Below are 25,000 nucleotides of genomic sequence, written 5' to 3'. Positions count from 1 at the left end.
GATTATATTATTATATAATAATAATAATAATAAAAATAATAATAATAATAATAATAATAATAATAATAATAATAATAATAACATAAAAGTATACTTTTCGCTTGTATTCTTAACAACAACAACAAAAAAAGAACACAATAATAAAATAAAAATCCAACAAAAGTTAAAGAAAGAAAACAACTCGGACCCTGTCGTTAAAGGGTTAATAGGTTAAAGGTCTGTCGCAGGATCTCGAATGGCAAGTAAATACATACCTGTGTATCTAGGTCAGACTTGGTAGGCAGGCGTTTGGGACACGGATCACACACCTACATTGGGCAGAAGCATGGTATGGGTTCTTTTTAATAGGTAGCCCGAGGCCATCTTTACCAATACGAGTTACACTCAGCACAATGGACAAATAAGTAAATATGGTGTGCAAAAGATATTGCCCTTCAGTGGGGAACATTCATTTGCGCACATTGTTCATCAGTAAATTTTGTGGGGCTATGTGGTCTTGTGGTATGACACTCGCTTTGAGATCGGAAGGTAATGGGTTCGAGCCTCGCTGGGCGCATAGTTGAGTCCTTGGAGAAGGCTCTTTACTCACTTTTTCTCGCCGTATTCAGGTGTAAAATGAGTACCTGGCCGTTAACAGCGTTGTCTCTGTCCGAAAAAAAATGTACTGTCGCCTAACAGGCGTCATGTCCCGTCCTAAATTTTAAACGTTGCTGTTGACCAGGGACCACTTGTAAAGCGCTTTGAGCACGTTTAGTGGATATTGCGCTATATAAAAGTTCAATTCAAAAAAAAAAAATCACGTTTTGTCTCACTCCTCACGTGGGCATATTTCTACAGGCAGTGACGCATTGCATTATTTGTCACTCTCAGATTAGTTTTTATTTGAACATGTATACGGCATAATATCCACTATAACTGCTCAAAACACTTTACAAAGGGTTCCTAGCTAACAGTTACACTTTAATTTAAGACGAGACATGAGGCATGTTAGGTGACAATACCGCTAACGATCAAGTACTCATTCTACACCTGAGTACGGTAAGAGGATTTGAGTAAGGAGCCTTTTCCTCTAGGATCAACTATGAGCCATTTTTTTTTTCAAAAAATTGTTGTTTTTTTATTTTTCAAATTGTTTTTAAATGAACGTTACTGTTAAATGTGTCCTAAAATATGAAGCATAATCATAAAAAAAAAAATGTCATAGACTCAACCATATATTTACATAATTAAATTCAGTCAACATAGTAACAAGTAATTCAACATGTCACAAAATGAATTATAATTTATCGCATTTTAAATATTTTAATGAGTTCAAAGAACTGTGGGTCTGCACGTGCATAGGTTTGCGAGTGTGAGATAAATAGAATTCATCTAAATTGAAAATGCAATCTTTATCGAACTCAAATCATGGAATTTGACAAGACCACTTGATCAGGTAATTGTAGTTACGATAAATTACACCAAATTACAATACTACAAGTAGCTAGCTTCAAGTTACACTAAAATAAACACAATTTAAAATTCGGCGCATGGAACATGCCATATTAACCTGTAAATTTTTCTGTTTTGTCAAGCGTATGTAATAAGTAACCGGACAATGACAAAACATTGAATTTAGGTTTGAAAATTGTTACCTCCAATATGGATCCGTGTAAACCGACCACAGAGTTGTGAAAGGGTCTCAATAGGCTTCAACAGTCGTGACGTCACTTCCCTCATAATGACGATTAGTAACTTATTAACTGGTTCTAAACTATCAGAACAATGGCGGACGCCCTTATGAAATACTTCTTCAACGAGCATAAAAGTGTATCCAGAGGAGAAAAACCTTATAAATCTGGTCATGTTTTGACTTTTATACATCCTGATCACAATACATGTGAAAAAGTTCTAGCCAGCATGAAGAATAAAAAGTACCGACTTTCTTTGTTTCGAACCAAGCTGCTCGTTGCTGGGCGGACGTGACATCAGACTATTGAATCCTATTCCAAGACTTCTAAGAAGTTTTGACTTTTAAGACTTTTTGACATGTTTGAGATCGTCTTCATCCATTTATTTAAAATAATTTTTTTTCTGGGTAAATTGAAAAGTGTTTTGTCAATTATACAGCAGTGTATTCATCGTTGGTGAAGCTCGTTCGTCTATGATCTTTTCAAGTCACATGTAATTAGAAGGTGACTGAGTCTCAGAGGCCATACGTTTAGTCAAAATGATACTCAGCTTGTCACCAATATAGGTCTCGGGTTCAAGTCTGGTTGTGACCAGCACCAAGCTAATTCGAGAAGACTTTTCACTCACATTTTTTCGTCACTAGCAGGTGTATCATTAGAACCTCGTCGACAGCCGCGATCTCTCTGTTGAAGAACAAAAATCTATCGGTCTTTGAAAAAATGAAATCCTATTAAAGAAAGTAAAAAAAAAAAGTGCCGATACTGAACCAAAAGATTAATCGGGTCAGTCCTGTAGAATCTTTATCTTAATAGCTTTGAATTATCATTAAAAGATTTTATTTTCTCATCTCATGTCTTCTCTAAGTTTAAAGGCAATGTGTCAGAAAGCCGCTTTAAAAAATCCACAAGAAACAACAACAATAACAACAACAAAACTCTCCGCGCTTGTAATAAATCTATGCATGGCACGCAGCGACATCTATAGGAGTATATGAAGTCCTAGATGGCACGTCATAATAAGGAGAGCACTATGAATTTTGCTAGTCGCCTTTATTGTCAGATGGGTTTATTTAATGCATTTGTATATTTAGTTACAAGAACCCTACCATAGTAATTTGTGAATTTCCTATCAGTCTATCTGGGTGTACGTGAAAGCGTGAATATCATTCCTGATTTCATGGTTTCAAGAAGCATGTTTATATTTTTGTATTTTTTAAATCACACATTTCTGGTTTGACGTTTTAAAAGAATCAATCAAACAATATATGTCTCAGATGTTTACCGAACTGCTTCTCTCCTAATACAGCATTAGCATCTGCAACAACAGCAGCAACAACAACAACAACAATATTATATGATTATGATGATGATGATAGTAATAATACAGTTGCATTACGACTTTGTAAATCTCTCTACCCCTACTTTAAACAACCTATGACACGCTTACCTTACATTGGGTTCATTGTTTCGATTTGAGAATGTGTAGCATATTCAAATGAGATGTACAACAGCAGGTGGTATGTCCACATATTTCAATCTCTGTGCTGTTTGTCATCGTTGAGGTTTAATCATCGACGCTTCAGCACTATAGCCTATTCAAAACCTCAGCGCAGCTTTATTTCTCGTGATATGACACTTGACATTTGACCTTTAGATCCCGGGTTCGGTGTCGCTGTTGAAAATAATGTTATGTCTCGTCCTACCTGTATATATGTGTTATTTATAATCAGAAGGTGACCATTTTGGATTTGCATTTTTTTTTTCATTTCCTGAAAGAATGTGCTCTCCGGAGCATTTTAATCTTTATTTTAAGTAAATCGGGTGATTTTTCATGAAGCTATGTTCAGATGTATGGGAAAGCTATCCAGCAACTTTTCTCAAATTTCATACTTTTTCAACTTGACTAGCTGTAAAGAATATTTAGAAGTGAAATTAAGTTTTGATATTTCCCGAAGATGTACAAAAAGGGTTGATTTAATTCACCTTCTAACTAAACCTGGCAATATCTACGTTCAAACATTTTCACCATCCGACTGATTATATCATTCACTGTAACATAATACATTGTTGCTGTTGGAACGTTTGGTAAAGCGCTTTGAGCGAATGTAGTGAAAGTTGCGCATTACTTGCTCTATTTCCTGTCGTGTTTTTTTTATTTTTCTATTTTATCATTCGGTTATATTGTCGACCTCATTCACGACTTGTCAATATTAAGTTTACATCGAAAGAGAAAGAATTGTTTTGTTTAGTCGACCTAGCTTCCAACTCTATCATCTGTTATGAAGTAATTTTATGTCTATTTATTTCACTTTATTTCCAGTTTGTTTATCAAGTTTAAACTCTAAACATCATCATAGATTTCATGTCAATAAAATTGAAGCTTAAATCCAACTGATTCATATAAAATAAGATTATTTATGTTTGGTTAAGAAACCAGGACAGCACCTAAGCCAGTGATCTAGTCGGTGTCTAAAACGTTTTGCCAGCATAACGGGCTTTTTCTCTTTTTCTTTTTTTTTTTTTAGGTCATCCTTTTGTTACTTGTTAAGTTACCGTGACGGCCTGTCAAATAAATTTGGATTTCAATTGGGGCCTATAGAGACTCAACACTAGAATCCGTGTCAAGAGGTATATTTCCTCATCATGGGGTTGAATCTTCAGTATTTGTTAGAAATATGAAAAGATTGGAATAATACAGTACCAGACAGAGTAGAAAGAAAAAAAACCTACTTCTTGCACCCCCCCCCCCTCCTTTTTTTTCTTTTTTCTTTCTATTGTCGACTGTTTTAGGGATGATTTTTTTTTCTCTCACAATTTTCTATCTGTTTTGTTGGCACAATATTCAAACCTTTTCATATTTTTCATCGTGCAGTAAAGCTTGCATGCATGAAATTGAAATATATTTGACACTCCATGTTTTTTAAAAATCTTTTTTCATTTCCAGGCAGATCATTACAAATGTGTTTGCATTTTTATTGTTTGTTGTTTACACGAGGCCAATGCCATATACGAATATTGTAATAAGTAATAGTCTTCGTACAAAATTACGCCAACAAACTTGTATCATATTATGATTTATAGATTTGATCGGCTTTGGAAATATAGAACACGTTGTGAATCGCAATCAGCAAAAGATATATTAAATGTTCATACATATATATTCCTGTTTATGAAAATGAAATGCATTATTCTTTTGAGGCTTCTTCTGTCGCTTCTTGGTGAATTCTTTGGGCGTTTTTATTGATTTATTTAATTCACTAATGTTTTTTTCTTTCTCTCTTATTCTTTCAGTGAACCGCCATGAGGCTGACTCTGGCCTCACACCCGTCTCCGTGTATGATGGCCTTGGTTGCAGCCATTCTTCTGGCTTTGTGTGGCGCTCCAAGAGTTTTATCTTTAGATATTCAGTCAACGCCACCCCAAGAAGCCAGTTTGTCCGCTAACCATGGATTGAAATTTACCCACCTTCGATATAATGGTACCATCTTCGAAAACACCATAGGAAAAGTTTATGCACAGACTCGTACTCGAATGGGAATATCACTTCCACACACCTCTTCAGGTGTTGATATTGAGTATGATATAATCTTTGGAGATGATAACGAAATATTCAAAGCGGAAACAACAACTGTCAAAGATTTCTGCTTCCTTAGAATCAGAACTCGCACTGGCATTTACGGTATGCTCAATCGAGAATTCAGCTCCAGGTTTCATCTGAGAATTGTCGCTAAATTGATATTTCCCAACGAAGAGATACATGAAATTTTCACGGATGTGATAATAACGGTTCTGGATGAAAATGAATTTAGCCCCATCTTCCCCAGCATGCCATATGAAGTGAGTATTCCTGAAAACACTGCCCTGCACGAAAGTATTGGGCGAGTGCAAGCCACCGATGCGGACGTTGGTATTAATGGGGAGATATATTACAGCTTTGTACAGGAGACTCTTATGTTTGCTATTCATCCTACCACTGGTGTCGTCTCTCTTTCCCGACCCGTCAGCTACTATCGGAAAAGGTTATATGAATTAGATGTAGTTGCTAAAGACAGAGCTGTTCCTACCCCAGGAAGGAGCGCTACGTCTCCGATGAGCTTTACTAAATTTCGAATCAACATTTTGCCAGTTAATTTCAATCCCCCCACGATAAAAGTCCAGCCTCATCAAAGCCTAGTGGAAAATGGAAATTTAGGTTCAGTTTTTGCAATTTTGACGGTGACAGACGAGGACATAGGAAAGAACGGAATAGTTGCTGGTGTTGTTATAGATAATGATCCCAAAAGTATTTTCAGTCTGACTAAAGACGGCATTGATGGTAAATATAACATAGAGGTGGCATCTTCAGTAGATCGCGAGAGGATATCGCCTGATTACAGCATAACAGTTAAAGCATGGGATTCCGGAAGTCCAGCTAAAACGTCATCAGTTGATATTTCTGTCCGGGTTCAAGATGTTAACGACAATCCGCCTGTTTTTGACACGTCTGTCTACACTGCAAATGTATCAGAAGTTGTACCCGTGTCTTCCCCTATTGTGTTCGTGAGGGCGTCAGACAAGGATATTGGACCCAATGCAGATCTGCGTTATTCTATCATCGGAGGACACACCATAGGGAGTTTTCGTATCAACGCCAAAACAGGACTTATCCGTACAGCTCGGCCATTGGATCATGAGTTTGAGAATAGAATTGTTCTCATCGTTCAAGCCGAGGACCAGGCTCTTGTTGGGACAAGGCTGTCTGGTACTGCTAAAGTGGTCATCAATGTGGAGGATTTTAATGACAACAAACCTGTGTTCGACATTCCAAAGGAACCATTTGGAGTTAAAGAGCAGGTGCCCATCGGTTCCAAAGTTGTAACAGTTTCTGCAACAGACTTGGACAGTGGTGACAATGGAAGAATAAGTTACAGTATTGTCAACCTCCAGTCATTACCTTTTGAAATCGATGCGTTCACAGGGGAGATCACAACTACTTCATTATTTGATTATGAAACGGACAGAAGAACATTCTATGTTCACGTTCGTGCTTCTGATTGGGGGTCTCCGTTCAAGCGGGAATCAGATACAGTTTTGACTATTAAGGTTGAGAACGTGAATGATAATAGCCCTGAATTTGAGAAGATGAAATGTACAGGATATTTATCGAGAGAATCCCCCCTTAATATGGAGATTATGAGCCTCACGGCGATTGATTTCGATGCAGATAATCTCGTTTCCTATAGCATTACCGAAGGTAATGGGGATGACTGCTTTAGCATTGATCCAAAAACCGGAGTGATATCGGTAAACTGCGATATGACAAATTATTACGATTCCAAAAGAAATCTTGTTATTGTGGCCAGTGACGGTCAGCACGTGTCGATCCCTGTAACCCTTGACCTGAACCTTGTGACGAATAAACGATCACCGGTGTCTGCGATGGACGATGTGAGAGTGAATTGTGACAGTACTGATGTTGCCGCGCGTTTTCAAAGACAGATCCAAAAGTCAAACAAAGCAAACGCTGACAATAACCCAATAGTCCTAAGCACAACTTCCCATCCCAGCAATTCGCCACCAATCGTTTCAGAGACGTTCTTATCTTTGATGGACGTTGAGGAGTCTGAAAATGTCGGCGCTGTTTTGTTGGATTTTAAGAAATACATTTACGATTCCGACTCAGGATATGACGGATTTCTTACCTTTGTCATTTCTGATGGTGATGATACAGACGGTCGGTTCAAGTTAGACACTTTCTCCGGTGAACTTATTGTGCTTTCTAAATTGGACTACGAGTCAAAGAAAGATTATTGGTTAACACTGACAGCAATTGATCAAGGTCAACAGCAACTAAATGTGTCGAAAGATTTGACAATTTCTTTGCAAGATAATAATGATAATGCTCCAAGATTTAGGAAAGTCCGATACACCCGAACAATTAGTGAATCGGCATTGATAAATTCTACGATTGTGGAGGTGGACGCAACAGACAGTGACGAAGGAGAAAATAGCAGAATCCGTTATTCAATCCTCTCCAAGGATGACTCCTTTTCGATCGGACAATCATCTGGGGTTATATCTCTTAAGAAAAAATTAGACCGAGAAACACGCTCTTTCCACATGCTTATTGTTCAGGCTGAAGACTCCGGTTCGGATTATAAATTGTCCTCAACCACCATCGTCAATATTACAGTCACAGACATAAACGACAACCCCCCGAGATTCATTCCGGAAAATTATGTCGTAAGGGTTCGTGAAGATCTTCCCATTGGTACTCTGATCACGACTGTGACGGCACATGACCTTGACATTGGTTTTAATGGGAAGGTATCCTACTCTTTCACCAAGGGCATAGATTCTCATTTTGAGATCGACAACCTCACTGGATCAATTCGAATCAAACGGGTGTTGGACTACGAAAAGCAACAAGTCTACAATATCAGCGTCTCTGCTAAAGACCGAGGCCAACCGTCTTTGGTATCCTACTGTTATCTCATTGTAGAAGTTATGGATGTCAATGAAAATGTCTACAGTCCCGAGTTCCAGGATTACATCGTGCGTAGCTCTGTAGCAGAAAATCTCCCTATCGGATCTTACGTGACGCATGTGTTCGCAGAGGACAAAGACGACCCGAGTAGTGGAGTAGGTCAAGTTTCCTATTCGATCCAGGATGGCACAGGATTAGGGAGATTTACCATCGATGCTAATGGTAAGTATCTTACTTTGTAATGTCACGGAGATTATTTGACATCCGATTTGTGTTGTTGTTGTTGTTGTTGTTGTTGTTGTTGTTGTTGTTGTTGTTGTTGTAGTTCTCCTTCTTCTTCTTCGTCTTCTTCTTCTTCTTCTTCTTCTTCTTCTTCTTCTTCTTCTTCTTCTTCTTCTTCTTCTTCTTCTTCTTCTTCTTCTTCTTCTTCTTCTTCTTCTTCTTCTTCTTCCCATTCCTCCTCTTCCCCCCCCCCTCCTCCTCCCACTACTACTACTACTACTACTACTACTACTACTACTACTACTACTACTACTACTACTACTACTACTACTACTACTACTACTACTACTCATTATTACTACTACTAGTACTACTACTACTTCTACTACTACTACTACTACTACTACTACTACTACTACACTACTACTAATACTATACTACTACTACTACTACTACTTACTACTACTACTACTACTACTACTACTACTACTACTTACTACATACTACTACTACCTACACTACTACTACTACTACTACTACTACTACTACTACTACTACTACTATACTACTACTACTACTACTACTACTAATTATTATTTATTATTATTATTATTATTATTATTATTATTATTATTATTATATGCTACTTTTACAACTTTTACTATCACCACTATTACTACTAACTGTATTACATAGTATATTAATATGTAAGTAGTTTTAGTCGTAGCAGCAGCATCATCCCGCACCGTATGTCATTCTTTTCAACGATTGTTTACTGTTACTTAATTTCAATGTTTATATTCTTTGGTTACGGCAGTATCCGGTATGCTGTTTGTGTCTCCTTTCACTGTCGATTTCTCCTACATGTAGTTTGGCATGGACTAGAATTTCGCATAGGCCCTGATAACGATCTCTGTATACATCTACGCTGCTGGCGTCTGGTTGAGTGCAAACGGGTATTACTCGGAACGATTATGAGTTAGAAACCCAGTTGGTGAGATTTTTTTTTCGTGTGTTCCAAATTAGGAGTTTATTGGAGACATACGGTCCATAGAGCCGGAGTTAATCATCGTTTCTGTTGCGTTTAAACTGTCAGCAAAAATTACTAACTACCCTTCAGCTTAGAAATGCACGTTAGTCCGGTCCCCGCAAAATACTTTCCGCCAGATCTGACAGCTGCCCAATCACTGCAGAATAGAAAGAGGGTTCCGGAAAAAATTGTCTTGACTATTGACTGCACCCGGGACGGTACCGATCCCATGTCTTGGGAGGAGAATGTTCTAGCACAGAGCCTATGTGAACTAGTTTTTACTCTTGATTGTGGTGTTAGTGACTTAGCACTACGTTGTTTTGTCGCGTAATGAAAGAAAAACTATGTTGATTTTGGTCTATGGCTATGATTAGTTGGGTTAAAATGATTACGAAACTCTGGTTTTGAATCATGGGTAAGAAGCTGCTCTACACACATTACCTCACTCGACTTAGGTCTGAATAAGTACCTTGCTATAGGCAGTGAGGGGTAATTTAAACTTGACGGTACGGAGTTAGTGGTCATCTTAATAACAATTGATCGATATTTTAATAATACTACGTTCTCGGGTTCTGGCTTAATAATAAACCAATGTTTTGTCGCTCTTCTTCAGAGTAGTCCAGGCCACAGAGCTTTGACTCTCGTGATAACGTTTGTCAGTTATTGCTCCTGGTGGTGTAAGGTTACCCGACGACTCCTAACGCTTGGCGACGTTTATCATCCCGTTACACAAAGACCAATTTTGCTGTAGACGGACGAAACGCCTTTTTTTTTTGTTTCATAATGTCCAGAAACATTGTGATACTATAATATTAAATTCAATCTGACTTAAAGTTTTATAACCCGATCCCGCTTTGAAGTCTCTAGTTTGGTAATTTTGCACAAGTTTGGATGGATCCATCGTGATGTATGAATGAAGTAAGTCAAATGATTCTGGCTAGAATGAACAGAAAACATTTTGTCGTTATGTACTATAACTATAATTTCGGTTGGAAAGTTTGTTTTCTCTATTGTCTATACAGAGGCACGGTAGCCGAGTTCCTTAAGTAGTGCCACTCGCATTCAATAACACAAGGGCCCAAGGTTCAGTTCTTAACTTTATTGTTTGTTTTTCCCAATTTATTTTGAACACGATTTTAAAGAGGTGAACTACATCATATTTTGTTGATTGATCTAAAAATGATCTTGATATTCTGGTTGTATCAAAAGAATCAAAAGAAAAAAAAAACCCAACAAAACAAACGACTTTGACCATTTTGCTTTACGCCACTGGCTTTAATAACTCACTAACATGTGCTCTGTGTATTTGACATTGACCGAAGAGTTATAATATATGCAACACCAAAACAATCTATACTATACCTTTTTCTATAGCCTTTTTCTTCATTTCTTTGTGGGTTTTTTTTCTTTCTCTCTTTTTCCCCCTCACACCCCCCCCCCTTTTTTTTTAAAATTCTATGAATTGTAATCAAGAGGCATTTTAATGGATTTCATTTCATGTTTAATTTATTTTTTTGTCTCACATATCATAAAGTGATTATCAAAGTCGTGAAACGAAGACAGCGAGACTGCATTACAATGGTATTGAACACTGGCTGAAATCTTTTTAAAAATTTGTCTGAAATGTTTTCGTTCAAATGTACTTAGGTCTAGCTTTCTTATTGATCGCTTAGGAAGACCGAGTTGTGTGTTTGCCTGGTGGTTATCTCAATCCATTGATAATTAAAATAGAAACATTTTCTGTCCTAAATGAACAATGTATGACAATGACAGTGTTTTTTCTCAGTGTACGGAAGAATGAATCAAAGCGAATTTGCTTACCTTCTATGACCGTTTAGTGTCTTACTTCTACTATTTTAATTCATGCTATTGAAAAGTTGGTCTTCTGTTTCTAGGATATTTATTGTTTTTGTCAACATCAAATACATTTCAATGGGAAAAGAAAAAGCTTCTATTGTCAAAAAAATTGAGCGAATTTCTTTCTTTCTTCCTTTATTTCTTTCTATCTTTATTCCCCTTTTATCCTTGCTTATTCACGCTATTTTGATTTTCAGTATTTTGTATGTTGTATCTAGTTGTTATCGTCTTATATGTTGGGGATAATATAGTTTTTATTATTATTTTATATTCTGATATGTTATAACAAAGCTAAAGAAGGACAGAGATAGATAGATAGATAGATAGATAGATAGATAGATAGATAGATAGATAGATAGATAGATAGATAGATAGATAGATAGGTAGGTAGGTAGGTAGGTAGGTAGGTAGGTAGGTAGGTAGGTAGGCAGGCAGGCAGGCAGGCAGGCAGGCAGGCAGGCAGGCAGGCAGGCAGGCAGGCAGGCAGGCAGGCAGGTAGGTAGGTAGGTAGGTAGGTAGATAGATAGATAGATAGATAGATAGATAGATAGATAGATAGGTTGTGTTTGTGGGTGTATGATGTGAGTGTAATGTGGGTGGAATGGAATAAACGTAAATCATTGTCCATTATAACAATACTAAATTAAGCCAACAACTGCATTTGGCTATCACCCATTTTGCATTTTATTTTTATTTATGTGTACATTGATCCATTGATAAAGAAATCATATCTTTGTGGAAAATCCCATTACATGCACAATCTTATTCTTATCTTATCATTCAACAATATCGGAAGACACTTTGTGCAGAATACAAGATAATTTTTTAAATTCATTTTTATAGTGACAGTCATGTAATAAATCAGGAGCCTTAACTCACTCAATCCTAGAGATTTTTGCAACTTTTCAAAATTGGAACAAAAAATGTATTAAAAATGGGCACGTACATAGATAGTTTTATTCAACTACCATTAACATGTAAAAACTAAAAACATTAGCTTTGATAATATGCCTATAATTTGTCTTAGAAAAATGTAATAAATAGGAATGGGGTGAAAGCAACCCGAGTAAACTACGGATATAGTCGATGTTAGGGTTGGGTGAGTTAATCTGAGTGAAATGTGTAGGCTTCCGTATGGATTGGCAACGATAAAAAGAGGTCATTAGGTGCAAAATTCGTAAGCGGAAAAATAACAAAACAAACTTGCACTTGAAGACAATACATTTGATCTGTAAGCCGTCTCTTATGTTATAATTATATCGAAAAAAACCAACTTATTCTCATTTTGGCGAGAAAACTAGTTAGATAAACAGATAAACCCGAAACTGGTCAATAAGTCTTCAGCTGAGAAGTCGTGGATATGAGATTTAAGTTTACTGGCCACAAGTAGGTTTTGTAAGAATGCGGTGTACGTTGTCCTTTACCTATGTGTCTTGGGGTTCGAGCCTGGCAAGAAAAAGAAATAAAATACAGTGATTTAAAAAAGGAATAAAAGAGAAGGAGAGCAACAAAAAGAAACACCAACCCGCCCCCCCCCCCCCAAAGATAAAAACAAAAAGAAAAACAAACAAACAAAAAAAACACAACAAAAACCCCAAAACAACCCCACCCTAATAAACAATAATCTGTGCAATGCTGCCGTACATTTTTTTCCGACACAGACAACGCTGTTAACGGTCAGGTATTCATTTTACACCTGAGTTCGGTCAGAGAATGTTGGTAAAGAGCCTTTTCCAAGGACTCAACTATACGCCGAGCGAGGCTCGAACCCTCGAAGCGACTGTCTCACCACAAGACCACATAGCCGCACTATTATCATGTGAAGATTGCTTTGGTGGGGTATGGGCATCCGGAATTGAGTTGGACGCTTAATCTATTTATTGTTCCGTGAGGCATAAATTGGTAAAGAGACTGTTGGCTAGTGCCGCGCTGAAGACCGGTCTGGACCGCGGTCCGACGGTCTTTTAGCTGTGAACCGAAGACCGGTCCCATAGGGGAAGACCGGCGGCGGTCCTCACTTCTTATCACCTTTCAACTAGTGCGGGGCGGTCCTTGCAAGGACCACGGTCCTACGGTCTCGCGCCATAGCCTACTACTTCCCCAGCGATTCGTTGCTTCGGTTGCCTATCTTCCACCAATCACCACCCATCCCACTTAATTAATCGCACCCACCCCCCTTTGCCATACACTAAACGACACAGACGACCATACAGGCAGACGACCACCAACCTCCACTCCGCAAACCGCCCTTTCGTGTGTGAGATGGGGGAACAGGAGGCGCACGCCTTGGACGATTCCATTATACGGGGTAAATTTCAAAATTTACTACACCATAATGATCGCAATGACAATGATCTATGGTGAAGGCATGACCCCTCTTCTCTAATGGGTTATTGTTTGAAATGTATGTGACTACAAAAGATGTGTGTGTTTGTGTGTGTGTGTGTATGTGTGTGTGTGTGTGTGTGTGTGTGTCGAACCTAGCAAGTAGCAAATCCGATTTTTTGTTTTCTTTTGTCCATCTCTTGTCACCACTCCTTTCTATCGCAGTGTTGTCATTTAAAATAATACAATAATATTAAAATTTCGTTTGGTGTTTTTACTAATCAAATAATATGAGTTTCATTAGTTTCTTCCTTCCAAAAAAACCCAGTTATAACGTCTGAATTTTAAAAAAGTCCAATAGAATATTTGGGGACCCCGATAGCTCAGTTGATAGAACACTCTCTTTATACGCAAAGGGCCAGAGATCGACCCGGGTGCAGTTGATTTTTTTCTGAATCCCTGTCTACTCAGCAATGAATGGGTAGCTGAGTTTGTTAGATCTGGCGAAAAGTCACCATCGACCCCTCTTATCACCTCATCCACCCCCTCTTATTATAACTTCACGTCTCTCTCTTACTCTTCAATGCTCGCTGCCCTCTAATGTGTGTGTGTGGGGGGGGGGGGGGGGAGGGGGGTAGGAGTTGCGTGTGTGTATCAACGCCACGAACAACTCGATCAACGCCTTGGGCGATGCCATTATCTCCGTTAATGGGGATAAATTTCAAATTTTATTAAATTATCGAAGTAACAATGAAGTACGGTGAGCAAATAAAGAAGGCATCACCCCTCTTCTCTAATTAGGTTACAATTTGAAATGAGTGTGACTACTCCGTGTGTTTTACTCCTGTAGACCACGGTTTTCATCGTGTAGCGGTCTTTAACGGTTCAAGAATGAACGATCCCACGGTCTCAAAGGTCAAACCGGTTCGAATTTCCAACAGTCTCTCAGGAATGTTCAATGTCGAAAAGGACCGGTCCTAAGACCGGTCCTTGCGGTCTTCATTTCCCAAGGACCGTAGGACCGTGGTCCTTAAGCTTGCCAAGGACCGCCCCGCACTACTGTTGGCTTCATTGGCTTTTCACAAAGGTACCATTTCTGTACGTGGTTTACTTAGGGGTTCATTCCAATGAAGGAACCCCCCCCCCCCCCCCACACACTTTCTCTTCAACAATGATAACAGAAGTAGTCGTTCTTACATCTTCCGTTATGATTGACCTATGAAATAATAGTTATCTTTATAATGTTTTACCCCTGTAAAAGTCTATGTCTCTGCCATACATTGACATGCAAAACACACTTTATCATCTTTGCCAGAATTATTTTTACTTCAAATATCAATGAATTAAGATGACCATGAACTTGTCAAAACTGTTAAATACTGAGACCTAAACAAAATATTAATATTTCAGAATTTTTGGCTACGTTATGGCATGGTCATCTTTATCCATAATCTTAATACTTGAAGTGGTAACATTCTTGCTAAAAAATGTTAAAACGTTTTAGTTATAGTATTGTACAGCACATCAATTTTTTTCTCTCTAGGTAGTGGTGGGACAGGCGGAGGGGGATGGGGGAGGGGTTGGAGAGGCGTTGTGAATGGGCTCGAACCCAGGACCTTCCGATCCGTAAGCGAGTGTCATACCACAAGACCACATAGCCGCACAAATATACTAAAACACCCTCGCAAACGCTGGAATACAATAAATTAATGTTTTGTCAGTATATTATTATATTATCAAGAGTAAAATATCTGTAGGGTCTTTGGAACACGGCGTGCGGGAAATAACGTCTTAGGAGGGGCTAAAGAAAATACAGAATATTGACCGCTGGCTATCGATCCATGGTCATTAATAACGGTTGGCCAGTTTGTGTCCACTAACTGGTATAGCAGCTGTCCAAGCACTTGTCAGCACTGGTCATCCGGAAGACTGGCGAGATAAGGGGATCGAAGGAAAGACGGGTCAGTGGTAACGCTGGTTGGTGGTTCTGTGGTACAGTGTCCGGCCCCGCCTTGTGACAAATGTCAAGCGGTGTTAAGCGTGATCGGTGGCTAGCCCGGTGACAGTCATATAAAGCCTAGACGTGGATACTGTACTTACATTATAATTACCGCCCTTTCCCAATAGTACAATTAGACACAGTCGCCTAGGCATTCCATGAAGGAATAAAGATAATATCAAATAATATAATAAGGTCTGATGTCAACAGGAATCACCCATATTGTCCAAAGTGAACACATAATCTTAACATTGCTGTTGGCAATGACGGATCATATAAGAAGGCTGGAACAAAACAAATTTACAAAACACATAACGGGCGACCTCTACACAGTATGATATGAAAATTTTGTTCTATATTATTTTATAGCTTGAGCTTGGGGATACGCGAAGCTTAAGGAATCTGTGAAGATGTGCTTTGCAAATGCCCATTTTAATTTATTCAATTGCCTTACGCGACGAAGGTGAAAGGAAGAAAAATCCGTGTCCATCTGTCTTTGCGATAATAATAATATAATAATAATAATGCTGAAAACTTATATAGCGCTATAACTCCGAGACACCAGACTCTAAGCGCCTCAATTACAAATTACTTTGGCTGAAACATACTCATTCACACACACAAGCATACATACACCCACACACACACACACACGCACACACACACACACAACATAACTTAAACCAGACAGACCTATCTTGCTTCTCTTACCATCTACTAAAGCCGAAACAGATATGTTTTAAGCGAACGTTTAAAAATAGACAAAGATTCTTTTTCACGAATGCTCTGTGGTAAGGCGTTCCAAACAGCGGGTCCGAAATGAGAAAAGGGTCTACTGTTTGGATGCATTGATTGTTGGGTGGATGAGTGGATGGGTGGATAAACCAATATTAGATAGACTTTGGCTTGATGTCGGCGCTTTAATCAAATTATGCCTTATTGGCTTGGGATGAGAATGAAAATCTCTCTCTCTCTCTCTCTCTCTCTCTCTCTCTCTCTCTCTCTCTCTCTCTCTCTCTTATATATATATATATATATATATATATATATATATATATATATATATTATTTATTTATTTATTTATTTATTTATTTTTTATATATATATATTTTTTAAAAATTTATTATTATTTTTTTATAATCAGTGAAAGAGGTACAGAATAAATGAGTTCCCCTATTGTGTGACATTTAAATATAAGACATCACGGAATATGATTCAATCTTGATTACAGGATGTGTGTATGTGTGTGTGTGTGTGTGTGTGTGTGTGTTCTATGTACAATATGTGTACGTGCGTGTAATATAAATGTGCCAATGTATTACCCTTATCTTTTTAAAGGTGGGTGCCACGACTTTCCATTCCTCGCGATCCCTTGCAGCTTCAACATTATTTCAACCCTATTCCATACATTTTTAAATGTTATCTGTCCATCCTTTCCTTTCCATTCATCTCACTATTTTTATCCTCCATTTTTTCTTCAAGTATGGTTTTTCCGCTCTAAATTGTGTCTTTTGACTTGGCCAACATATGAAAATATTCTTTTTTTTTATGTTGGAAGTAAATCTCATTTTAATCCTATTGATTCTAAAGCATTGAAGCTCATCTCATGGAAAATTTATAATTGTGTGTATTTTATGTGTCAATGAGAATGCTCTGATTTTACGAAAGTCTTTATGATGTATATTCTGCATTGCATAATAATTATGTCCAATGCTGTGATTTACTGCCCGAAATACAAACCCTTTTACAACGTCGTGACTGCCGAGTGACTTCTGACTGAGACTGCCCAGGCTGACCACTGTGTGCTGACCGTCGCGTGTGGTCGGGATGTCTTGTTTGGTTGTTAAATTCCCCGAATAAACGGTAGATTAATGATTATACGGATTGAAGATCTTGGAATCCCTGGGGTTTTTTTCAGGGATAGGCGAGGAAATTACTCTGCTATTTATTCTTATATCTTCCTGTTACCCCTCAGCGATTGTAAATAAAATAGTTTTTTTCTTCTTACTGTTTCGTGCTTAATATGCTATTTATTTCCTCCAGTAGGCCATATAGATATATTTCTTTAACCGAATGAAGAGTTACAATGAGCGAGGAGAGTTTCATAATTTTTTTTTCACGTAACATAACGCCGGAAAAAGTATAAAGCGATAAACGATAGTTACGTCCAAAGATAAGTAGGCAATCAACGGCAATTTCTTGGTTCGTTTAAAAATCCAACTTATTAATTGATATCCGCGCGTGCGCGTTATGGATTCCTCGCATCCAGTCGTTCAGAGACTTGTGGCAGAATTCAACCGTCACGGCACCAAGGAATTGGCAAAACAGGAGGCACACCTGTGGCCAACTGCTCTTGCTGAACTGTGAAATGCGATACGTCAAATATTATACGGCTGGGACGATACTTGGTTGTTGTTGTTGTTTATTATTTTTTTTTAACTTTTTTTTTTTTTTTGTTAAATAGGTGTTTGTGTGTGGGGGGGGGGTGTGTGTATGGGGGAGGGGTGGAGGGGATGTTTCAAGAGCAGATTTACAAGCAAGGGAGACTACGGAACCATCCATGTCATGAATGTAGAAATCACAAAAGTCTGTGGAAGAAACACCTCGTGCGTTGCGTACAACCCAGCTAACATCAACCAGCTAACCATCAGTACACGTTGTTCCTGGATTGTCTCCATCTTGAGCCCAACTGGATAGCTAGCTCCACAGTGGATAATATGTGCTGTAGAATTGCTATCGTCGTCGTCTTCATCATCGCCATCTTCATTTTCATTGCCATATTCATTTTCATCGCCATCTTCATATCAGTGTCTCTAAAAAAAAAAAAAAAAAAAAAAAACCCAAAACAACACACTTACACACACACACACACACACACACACACACACACACACACACACACACACAACGATACAAAAAAAAAAAAACAAACACCAGTTTGCTCCATTTAATCGCCAATCGGCTAAAAGCACACTCTGGTTATTTAATTTGTTATACGTACTCGAAAAAAGTACAATCGCTCCAGTTAACTTGTGAACCAGTAATATATTCAGTACAATAATATAATATTAATATTCGCATCGGTGTGCACGCACACTCCCTATACTTTCTCGCATCCCTGCTCACACTTACTTCACTCTTCCCTCTCTGTCTCTGCCCCCTGCCCCCCCCCCCCCCTTCTCTCTCTCTCACACTCTCTCTCTCTCTCTCTCTGCTACACAAACGTACACATCTCACACACACACACACACACACACATACACATATACACATGAAGATTTGTATTGATCCTTTATTGTATTCCAGTGTGTCAAATGGTGATTTTTTTCTTTTCTTGAGCATCCAATGAGTTAATCAACTATCATTCATATAACCTAACCCTCACAACAACACAGCCTTATCGGTCTCTATAGACTGAAGCTGGTTTCTTATCAATCCTTATTTCAAGCTAAAACCACTGCTAACGTTAAACTCAAAACAAACGCGGGTGGTTGGATGGGAGCATCACCCTTGAATCATATACCTATGATGTTCGCATGGGTGTACGATCCGATAGTGATGTCGTTTCTTCTTCTCTTTACTAGCCTATCCTGCTTCTTTGGTTTGTGATTGTATTTTTGACAGGGATTTTTTTTTCTGTAAATCTTCTGCCTGTTTGTTCTTGGTTATTTATAATTTAGCTTATGATATCTTATGGTTATGATTTTGATTTACATTTGTACTATTTTTGTTAGATTGCTTGTTTTTTTGTTTCAGCGGTCTCTCATATAACCTCAATTGTGTTGGAAGAGACCTAAAGCAACAAACAAACAAACAAAATCAAAACATACCTTCAATGGCGGAGTTGGAGTTTACTCTAACCTGGTACTTTAATAATTTCATCGGGTATTTATCAGAATGTGACTGCATATCTAATCATGAGAGCAGTCGTTCAATGCGACTCGGGTACATTTCTTGTTTCTTACAGTACATAATCTACGAATATTAAACTTGTTTTTTTTTTTTCATTTCAACCCTCTCCTTACCACCTAATGGAAAATCGTCACATTTGTTGCAACCGTCACTTTTCTCATTCAGATGTCATTTCCTTTTGCTATAGATATAAGAATTTGACATTCTGTAATACAGTTCATATTGTCGAACAATGTTATGTATAGAATGTGCTTATTGCTTTTCTGTTTAAGTAAGAGATGTTTGTTTTTGTGTTGGGTGGGTGTGAAGTTTTGGGGAAAATGTTGAAAATGGCTGGTAAGGAGAGGGTTAACGTTCATTGAAAATTTCTGTCAATTGGATTCAATAGTCTGATGTCACGTCGGCCATCGTGGTTCTAAACAAATAAAATCGGTACTTTTTATTCTTCTTGCTGGATTGAACGTTTCATATGTCTTGTGATCAGAATGTGTAAAAGTCAAAACATGATCAGATTTATAATGTTTTTTTTCCCCTCTGGATACGCTTTTATGCTCGTCGGAGTTACTAAGTTACCATGCGTCATTACGAGGGAAGTGACGTTACGACTGTTGAAGCGTATTGCATTCATTGAAATAATCACGCCTTCGCTAGTGACTCATTGTATATTTTTTCACGCGATCACAGCTTGCTTCGATGGGACTAAAATATTTTAATCAATTGCATTTCTACCCCCCCCCCCCCCTTTCCACTCATCCGTCCAATGTATCACAGAGAGTGACAGATGGATGGTTTTGGTACCAATATATTGATGTACGGTAGCGTTTAAAAAAAAACTTTATCTGGAAAACTTATACCTACTTCATATTGATAATTAATGACCACCCGCCACTTCTCAAAATGTCTCAAATCCGAGACTTTGAAAAGGTTGACATTTATGTTGCGCATTACTCGGATTCACCAGGTCAATGCGCTTCACAATGCTTCATTTATGCAATGCTTCATTGACGTATATATATATATATATATATATATATATATATATATATATAATATAATATATATATATATACATATATATATATATTTATCCCTACCTGTATTCGTGTATGTTTATTAAATTAACACGAATACAACTTCACGTAAGACTTTTCATCTTTTGTTTATTTATCAGAAGGCTATTATCATTCTTGAGAACAAACATCTAAAAAAAACACAAAACATTCACAGATTAAAGATAAATTCAGGCAATATTTTCTCATCTATTTTTATACACATCGCTTTATCCCCATTTTTATGATCTTGGCAAAGTTCTGAAATTAAACCTTGAATGTTTCTCACTTTCATTTTTCACTTTTTGTTTGTATTGGCTAACGATATAAGTGTAAGTAACTTATATATTATATATATAATTTTTTTCTTTGATAATATTAATCCAGGTAGTGAAGAAAAAAGTGTAGAAAATAAATAGTTTATTATTATATATTTAATGACTTGTCTTTATGGGATAATATATTTACAATCATTTTTCGTTATTATGGAAATAACACCGTTACATTTCATTGGCGTGAGAAACTCTTGCTCTCAAAGGAGAATAATTTTGAAAATAACAATTTCATTCAACGGGCGATAGAATTACCCTTAATTTTTAAAAGCTTGCAAGTTACTCGCATATCAATCTCAAATAGTTTTTTAAAATAATTTTTTAGATTTGTCTTTTTGTCAGTAATAGGATTCAATAGTCTGATGTCACGTTCGCCCAGCAACCAGCAGCCTGGTTCTACACAAAGAAAATCTGTACTTTTTATTCTTCATGCTGGCTATTACTTTTTCACATGTCCTGTGATCAGAATGTATAAAAGTAAAATAATGATCAGATTTATAACGCTTTTCTCTCCTATGGATACACTTTTATGTTCGTCATTGTTCCGATAGTTTAGAGCCAGTTACTAAGTTACTATGCGACATTACAAGGGAAGTGACGTCACGACTGTTGAAGCCTATTCTGTGCCCGTTGGCAAAACTGAAACATGGGCTTACTGAACAGTGTTAACGCACAACCTTTTTTTAAAACAAAAAATGAGTATATATATATGTTTCTCCATGTCAATGCCATGATTATCTCATGCTCCTTGAAACCATGAATTTAAGTTTTTTATATAGATAGTATGCGCTTGGATAAGAAGCTCACATCATTACCATCCGGAAGTATAACGGACCGACACACAAGACTCCGTGTAACCATGGCCTTTTATAGTCTGGATAACACAGTTAAGTGAGTATTACTCACATACGTGGATGGCAAAAAAAAAAAAAATAACAAAGACCCGAGTGACTTCAACTTCATTCTATCTATAGATAGTTCGAAGATGACGTCAATCAAGTCTTTGTTATTGTTTTTTGCCATCCGCGTTTATGAGTAATGCTCACTGAACTGTATTAACCCGACTATAAACGTTCATGGATACACACAGTTTTGTGTGTTGGTCCGTTATACTTCCGGATGGCAATGTTATGAGCTTCTTAGCCAAGCGCATACTATCTATAGATAGTTCGTCGTTTGGATGGAACATAGTTCGTAAATGGATAGAACAAATACAAAGAATAATAAAGTAGGAAAACGTGACTTAATAAGTTTACCGTAAAGGACGGGTGTTCGTAAAATTCGACTTCGTATACGAATTTTATAAGAGTATTTTTACATTTCAAGACACTTCCGCATTGCATGGTTTTATGGTCCAGTGTGTTAACATTATGGGTGACAAATCTTCTGTTTTCCTTGCCTTGGTTTTATGATGCTTAGAGTTCCATCTTCCTCTACCCAGTTACGACCGTTGTTATGGGTTGACATGGGTGACAATCGAAGTTAATATAGGAGGAAGACTAGTTTTACAATTGTTTTTATAGGGAATGAGATGAGAGGAAGAGTAGCGTCCCTTGATTGGACGTCGCCGGCGGAAAAGTTAGGGAGCTTTCACATATGTCAACAAAAAATTGGCATTTTTAGAAAGTGCCCCTCCCCCCCCCCCCCCCCCCCCCCATGTCATCAATTGTCATCATTGACTTGACCCCCCCCCCCTCCCCCCAATATGATGACATCATCAAAATGGACTATTTTTCGTGAAAGTCATGTGATGGTGGCTATTGAAAAAGAGGTAAAAACAACTGAGTGCCAAAAGGTGTGAAATTTGATATATACCTCTTTGTCTCTGTTCAATACTGGTAGCCAGCATTACACGATGTTAACAAAAAAAAAACAAAAAAAAACATACTTTTTGCTTTCTCTTATTTCAACTTTTACAGTGTTTTTCTTGGGTGTGTTTTTATTCTATTTGTATAACCAAATTTTTGATGACATAATCTTGGGTATGAACCCCCCCCCCCCTCCCCCATGTCAACACTTGTCAACATTTGGCAGACCCCCCCTCCCCCCCAAAGTGTTGACATAATATGTGAACGCTCCCTTATTAAAGAGAGAACGTCATGTTGGTTGTGCGCATGCGTCTCTCGTCGTCGCTTCCGGTGAAAGCGGCTTGAGACACTTCACCGAAAGTGAGAACGAGAGAGACTCATGCGCAAAATCAAATTGACGTTCTCTCTGTAAGGTGACGTCCAATCAAGGGACGCTACTATTCCGCTAATCTCATTCCCTATTCGTAAATTTTACAACATACGGAAGGGGAAAAAGCAACTAACCCTTTTTCTACTTCACCTTTTTGTCCGGACGCGTGTACTGCATATTATTATAAATATGTGATAGATGCCCCCCTCCCCCAACACATACACACTTAACAGAACAGAACAAAATTAAGTAAAATAAAACAAAAGGAGCTTCCTCAGTATACGTCAAAATAAAACAAAAACAAAAAACAACAGCTATTGTAGTACAATATATTGTTTTAGACAGAATCAGAAAAAGTCATTGGTCATTGGTGGCAACTGCTTGCATTGGCTTTTAATGAAAACTGGTCATGGTGACAACTGCTTGCATTGGCTTTTAATGAAAACTGGTCATGGTGACAACTGCTTGCATTGGCTTTTAATGAAAACTGGTCATGGTGACAACTGCTTGCATTGGCTTTTAATGAAAACTGGTCATGGTGACAACTGCTTGCATTGGCTTTTAATGAAAACTGGTCATGGTGACAACTGCTTGCATTGGCTTTTAATGGAAATTGACATTCAGAACCACGAAGCAGATGGAGTCTTGAGTTTTCTTGAGAGCGGCTATGTGGTCTTGTGGTATGACACTCGCTTTCGGATCGGAAGGTCCTGGTTTCGAGCCTGCTTCGCTCGGCGCATAGTTGAGTCCTTGGAAAATGGTCTTTACTCAAATTCTCTCACCGTACTCAGGTGTAAAATGAGTATCTGGCCGTTAACAGCGTTGTCTCTGACCGAAAAAATTGTAATATCGCCAATCAGGCGTCATGTCACGTCTTACATGCTAAGTGTTGCTGTTGGCAACGCTTTGAGCATGTTTAGTGGATATTGCGCTATATAACAGATCATTTTTTTTTAAAGACAAAATTTTCCCCGTGTTTTTCTTCGTTGTCTTCGTTGTTATTTATTTGTTATTGTTGGTATTGTTGTCTGTTAAACTCTGGACATGGGCCTCAGCAACTACTCTCTCTCTCTCTCTCTCTCTCTCTCTCTCTCTCTCTCTCTCTCTCTCTCTCTCTCTCCAACCTGCCCCCGCCCCCCACTATTTTACTCCCTATAATTTGTTAACATTTGAAAATGACTGTTTCACCTATTTTTACTTTTTTTTTCTTTCTTTTACTTTTATCTCTCGACTAGTGAACGTCTTTCTAGTGTCTATCAGCAATATTTTAAAAAATAATCGCCCGCCTTCAAAGTCAAGACCGGTCACCTACTTGCTGTTGATCCGTATGTCAATATACTACATGTTACAATAATATGTGTAGAAATCGAGTGGTATGGGTCTTTGTATTTGGCTATGGGCCAGATTTTGTACATTGCAGATCAATAAGAACCGAGCCTATAACTATAATTAATTGCAATCTACTCAATGTAAGGTCAAGTTCTTTGATTTTCGTGTTTAGTTGGGTATCTTTTGCTTCACTTACTGGGCTGTGTCCTTTGACCTCCTGTGGTGGGCAGGAGGTCACGGTGTGTCTTCTATTCCCTTATATCTGTTTTCCAAGTTGTTTTCTGTCTTTGTCTTGGAATAGGATTACTTAGTTTTGTCCTAGCCCTGGCTGGAGTCCTTGACTGGGAGGGAAACCAATCAAATGTATAGATATAGTTTTGGAAGACGATATTTTTCCCACGTACATCACGTACATCATCTCTCTGTTATGTATTGTTATGCATTCTGTAAACATTTGAGTTTGTTCCTCTTAGTGGTATCCTGTGCTGGTGCCTGGATGAGACTTTTAGGTTATCTCAAACTAAGTACATTGATGTATGCTCTTGGAATCTACACCTGTTCCCTAGTTGAACCAATTCCCTTTGTCTTACTTATTCATGGGTGCTTTAATTGTAAAACTAGAATACTTTG

At 37.9% G+C, this 25,000-nt stretch overlaps 1 protein-coding gene across 7 annotated transcripts in view; it reads left to right on the top strand.

Annotated features, from left to right (window-relative positions):
- The window catches only part of LOC144971441 (protocadherin Fat 1-like), a 281,143-nt gene that overhangs the window by 4,472 nt on the left and 251,671 nt on the right, over positions 1 to 25,000 (top strand). For all 7 annotated transcript variants that reach the window (XM_078912356.1, XM_078912355.1, XM_078912353.1 and 4 more), the window contains exon 2: positions 4,962 to 8,358. In XM_078912356.1, coding sequence (XP_078768482.1) covers positions 4,971 to 8,358 — 3,388 coding nt within the window. In that variant the 5' untranslated portion in view covers positions 4,962 to 4,970. The remainder of the gene's footprint in view (positions 1 to 4,961; positions 8,359 to 25,000) is intronic.

This window comes from Berghia stephanieae, chromosome 4 (assembly GCF_034508935.2).
Source record: "Berghia stephanieae isolate SIO BIC M18660-M18661 chromosome 4, UCSD_Bste_1.3, whole genome shotgun sequence".
Taxonomy (NCBI): Eukaryota; Metazoa; Mollusca; class Gastropoda; order Nudibranchia; family Aeolidiidae; genus Berghia; species Berghia stephanieae.
The sequence above is the reverse complement of the archived record's forward strand: the minus strand, read 5'-3'. Positions and strand labels throughout refer to the sequence as shown.